Genomic DNA, 4396 nt, shown 5'->3' with positions numbered 1-4396 from the left:
TTTCCCCCCATACTGTACTATACTTCAGTGCCACGAGATGGCAGTGTGCGTTGTGTCTTTCACTTTTTCTTTCTTTCTTTCTTTCTTTCTTTCTTTCTTTCTTTCTTTCTTTCTTTCTTTCTTTCTTTCTTTCTTTCTTTCTTTCTTTCTTTCTTTCTTCTGCTTGACTCTAGCACCCCCCCCCTTCCCCGAAAGACAGACAGACACACACACACAGACAGCTGGCCTCAAACTGTATTATGCGATCTGGCACTGACTAGCTTTTGTGCTGCAGACCATTTGAGTCTTTTGAGTCAGCACCTCTATGAGTAACTCAACTCAAGCTAACCGAGGACCGTACTGTAAGAGCAGCCTTTTAGGGGAACCTGCTCTACAGCTGACAGAGACTTCCTGTACTTATGTGCAGACACACATGCACACATACATACTGCTTAAGACAGACACACATGCACGCATATGTACTGCTTAAGACAGACACACATGCACGCATACGTACTGCTTAAGACAGACACACATGCACGCATACGTACTGCTTAAGACAGACACACATGCACGCATACGTACTGCTTAAGACAGACACACATGCACGCATACGTACTGCTTAAGACAGACACACATGCACGCATACGTACTGCTTAAGACAGACACACATGCACGCATACGTACTGCTTAAGACAGACACACATGCACGCATACGTACTGCTTAAGACAGACACACATGCACTCATGCATGCACACACACGTGCATGCACTCGTTCAGATGACTCAATTGACTTTGTCCTGCGACCAGCCAGAGATGTCCGTTAGGTAGGCCGCAGGTGCAGGTGGCTGTGATGTCAGGTCGGGTGGGGGTCATGACTCTGCTCTGCTCTGCTCTTGACAGGAAGTGCCCGCGCCCAAAGAGGAAGTGCATGTGGCCACCCTGGAGTCTATGCAGAATACCCCCGAAGTACTGCGACTAAAACTCGAGGAGGGACGACTGCTGCTGAAGGAGGATGGAGATGACGGAGGAGAAGAGCCAGAGGAAGAGAGGGGGGAGGATGAGGAGGAAGAAGAGAGGGGAATGGGGATGGATGAAGAGCAGGACGAGAGGATGATGGAGATGAACGGGTGCGACTGCATTTCCCTGAATCCTAACTACAAGCGTCAGACACTCAGGATTCAGGAGCTCACAGATGAGACGACGGAGGGATCGGAGAGTGACGCTGCGTCACCGGTCTACAAGAATGGGCTCTTCTTTGACGTTAAGGTGGAGCTGTGCGAAAATGTGGGAACATCTTTGTAGGATTATATGTGAGAACATGGGACACATCTCAGTAGAACCATCTCTGTAGCCATGGAAACATCTCTGTAGGAACATCTCTGTAGCCATGGGGACTGTCTCTGTATCTCTGTAGCCATGGAGACATCTTTGGATGCATGGTAACATCTCCATAGGCATGGGCAGGGGCGCTGACAGCTTTGCCTCCCACCCCCATTCATACATACTGTACAATGTAATGAGAACCTCTTTCGGGACCCGCCCTCTCCCTGGGTCAGAGACAAACGAGTCCTTTGTCCCCCACTGGCAGTTTACCTGTAGACATAGGACACCTCTCTGGTGAAGCCGGTTTCACTAAGATAGACTATGACTATAACATAGACAGTACTGTACCACTGAGAATAATGTGAATGTGCCAAAGTTGAAACTGTGAATGATGGTGAGTGCAAAAGCCATGCACCTTAAGGGGACTTTGCAGAGATCGCAAGACAACTTATCCAAAGCGGTTTAGTCCAGTCCAGACTACCAATCTGGATTCGCATCAACTGTCTACACACCCTTATGAGTGTGTCAACACAGATCTATTATTATCCAGCGATGTCATCCTACTCTGACACTCCTGTCCTGTTCCAGCACAGACATTGTGGTTGGCTTCTTGACACTGGTTAAAAGGTGTTAACAGCAGTTTCATTGTGGTATGCCTAGATGACTGAAAAAAAAACTCTTTTTATATTGTTTTTATATTGTTATTTTCTTTATTTTAAATAAAAATGTTTCACTGGCTGTTACCCTTTGTAAAGATATCATTACAATGAGCAACATCAGCAACAAGTGCTGTTGTCATGCCAAATAATGTATTAACTTGGCTCAACAGTGTGAGAGAGTGGTCTCCACAGTGGGTATATAAGCTCAGAGGCTCCATTTGTGGATGGAAATATTGCCATTTCTTAAATAAAGTATATTTCTTGTAGCCAGGGCCGGCCCTTGTCGATTTGCTGCCCTAGGCGAGTGTTTAATTTAGCGCCCCCTACGCGCTAAAATTTTGCAGTTTGTTGAGATTTAACTTCTTAAACAGTGCAGGGGGTGGCAAATGATGCATTGGTTATTTATTTTAATGTTGATTTACTTTCATTGTGTTCATTGTGATGATGTATTATATTTTTAAGATTAGATTAGATTAGATTTGTTAGATTTTTTTTTATCCTTGATTCTCTGCTGCGGCGCCCCCTACTTGAGTGGCACCCTTAGCATTTGCCTATACTGCCTATGCCAAGGGCCGGCCCTGCTTGGAGCTCATACCCAGAGTACAGACCACTCTGTCACACTATCTACTATGACTATTGTCTGGCTCCTGGGGCCTCATTTATCATCAGTTCGTAGAATGTCTTCTAAAGTGTGTCTTACGAGTGAAATTTAGAATGTTCGCAAGTACAGAAAAATCGGGATTTATGAAACGTGCGTTGGCTGTTCCTACGCACACGTCTGCATGATAAATCCCACACCTTCCAAATCACTGTGCACGCGCGCCTTCGGGGTAATTTGCACCCCGAAACGCCTCCAAGTAATCATATATGGTATTAAAATATATTCAAATGCCATGTTAATTCGAAGGCGTCACCCTGTTTGAACATACGCGCCACACGAAGCGCTGGTGGGAAGTGTGGAGATAGAAACATTTCCGCAGCAGAAGTGGAGGTGCTTTCGACAGGAGGAGGACAGTGTTTCAAAATAAGTAAAAGAAGGAGGCACACATGGACGAAAACACTGTAAAAAAGCACACTGTCATACTCCATTGTCATTCAAAGCAAACTGTACCTTGCACGGTCAATATTATTCGCAATTTCGTGTTTCTTCCACTCGCACGCATGGTCAGAGGTGTGCGTAGATTTAGGCACATTTCTACGTTCAAGTACATGTTCATAAATCCCATACTTTGCTCAGGAATGATCGCACGCACGCTTTACGCACAGATCTGTGCCTAAGAACGCTTGATAAATGAGGCCCCTGGATTACTGTTTTGTTATACTGTACACACACCCTAACTTTCAAACGAATGAACTTGTCTGAAGTCAACTTGTCTTTGACAGCTGTGAGGAATCAGAGGAGAAGTGTGAGATCCTCAGCACTGGATATATGACATGCAAAGAAGTGTGACTGGTGAAGCAGTCAGTGCTACATAAGAACTGTGACTAATGACAACAATCAGAACTGGACATAAAACATGCATAGAGGTGTGACTAATGATTGTGAGGCATTGTGAGAAGGGAGGCTGTTTACCCTATAGTCCATACATTCAGTGTTGAGCAACACATTTCAAATCCAATCCATAGATTAAATTACGTGGCAATCACACATATTAACGTGATTCTGGGTTGGAGGATACTGACGGAAGTGAACACAAGACGTGCAAACATGTGTGAGTGATGATATCAGTAGACTTGTGCGCAACTGCACAGGTCTGGTGAGATCCAGGCTATAACTGATGTGCAAGTGTGGTTGATGATGTCATCAGCACTCGACATAATGCATTCATATAGAGGTGACACCAGAGATTCTTTAAGTATAGAGATATGCCAATGTAACAGGTTGCTATGGGCACCTAACATGACCAGGTTCCGGTCTGCCTAAAGGAGCGTGTCATAATGCTCCTAGCATTGAATAGAATCAGAGAGAGTAGAGAGAGAGAGGTTCCATTGGCCCATTGTTTCCTGGTTCTATTCTGGCCCCCCTTAGGCAGACCTAGGCAGACCTAAGGACTGTTCTATTCATTGTAGGAGCATTATGACACGCCCTTTAGGCAGACCGGAACCTGGTCACGTTAGGTGCCCATAGAAACCTATTATGTTGGCATATCTCTATAGAATATCTCTGATAGAACAGTCCTTAGGTCTGCCTAAGGGGGGCCATAATAGAACCAGGAAACAATGGACCAATATAACCTCTCTCTCTCTACTCTCTCTGGTGACACTCATATCAGTACCGGGCAAATTTTGGAACAAATGTGAGTGATGACTGACAAACGAGACATTGTAGGCTGACATTCAAAATGGTGACTTTGAGTTGAGACACTCATCAACAGCAGACAAAATGGGTCTAACACATTTCCAATGTTTTGCACAGGAGAGCAAGACAGGC

At 45.0% G+C, this 4396-nt stretch overlaps 1 protein-coding gene across 1 annotated transcript in view; it reads left to right on the top strand.

The window, feature by feature from the left end:
• Nucleotides 1-2641, top strand: part of il12rb1 (interleukin 12 receptor subunit beta 1) — an 11755-nt gene extending 9114 nt beyond the window's left edge. Inside the window, exon 7 of the mRNA XM_063200305.1 lies at nt 884-2641. Within this exon, the coding sequence (XP_063056375.1) occupies nt 884-1285 (402 nt within the window). The 3' untranslated portion in view covers nt 1286-2641. The remainder of the gene's footprint in view (nt 1-883) is intronic.
• The last annotated feature ends 1755 nt before the right edge of the window (nt 2642-4396 follow it).

The sequence above is a fragment of the Engraulis encrasicolus genome, chromosome 6 (assembly GCF_034702125.1).
Source record: "Engraulis encrasicolus isolate BLACKSEA-1 chromosome 6, IST_EnEncr_1.0, whole genome shotgun sequence".
In the NCBI taxonomy this organism is placed as follows: Eukaryota; Metazoa; Chordata; class Actinopteri; order Clupeiformes; family Engraulidae; genus Engraulis; species Engraulis encrasicolus.
This window is presented reverse-complemented; position numbering and strand designations above follow the sequence as displayed.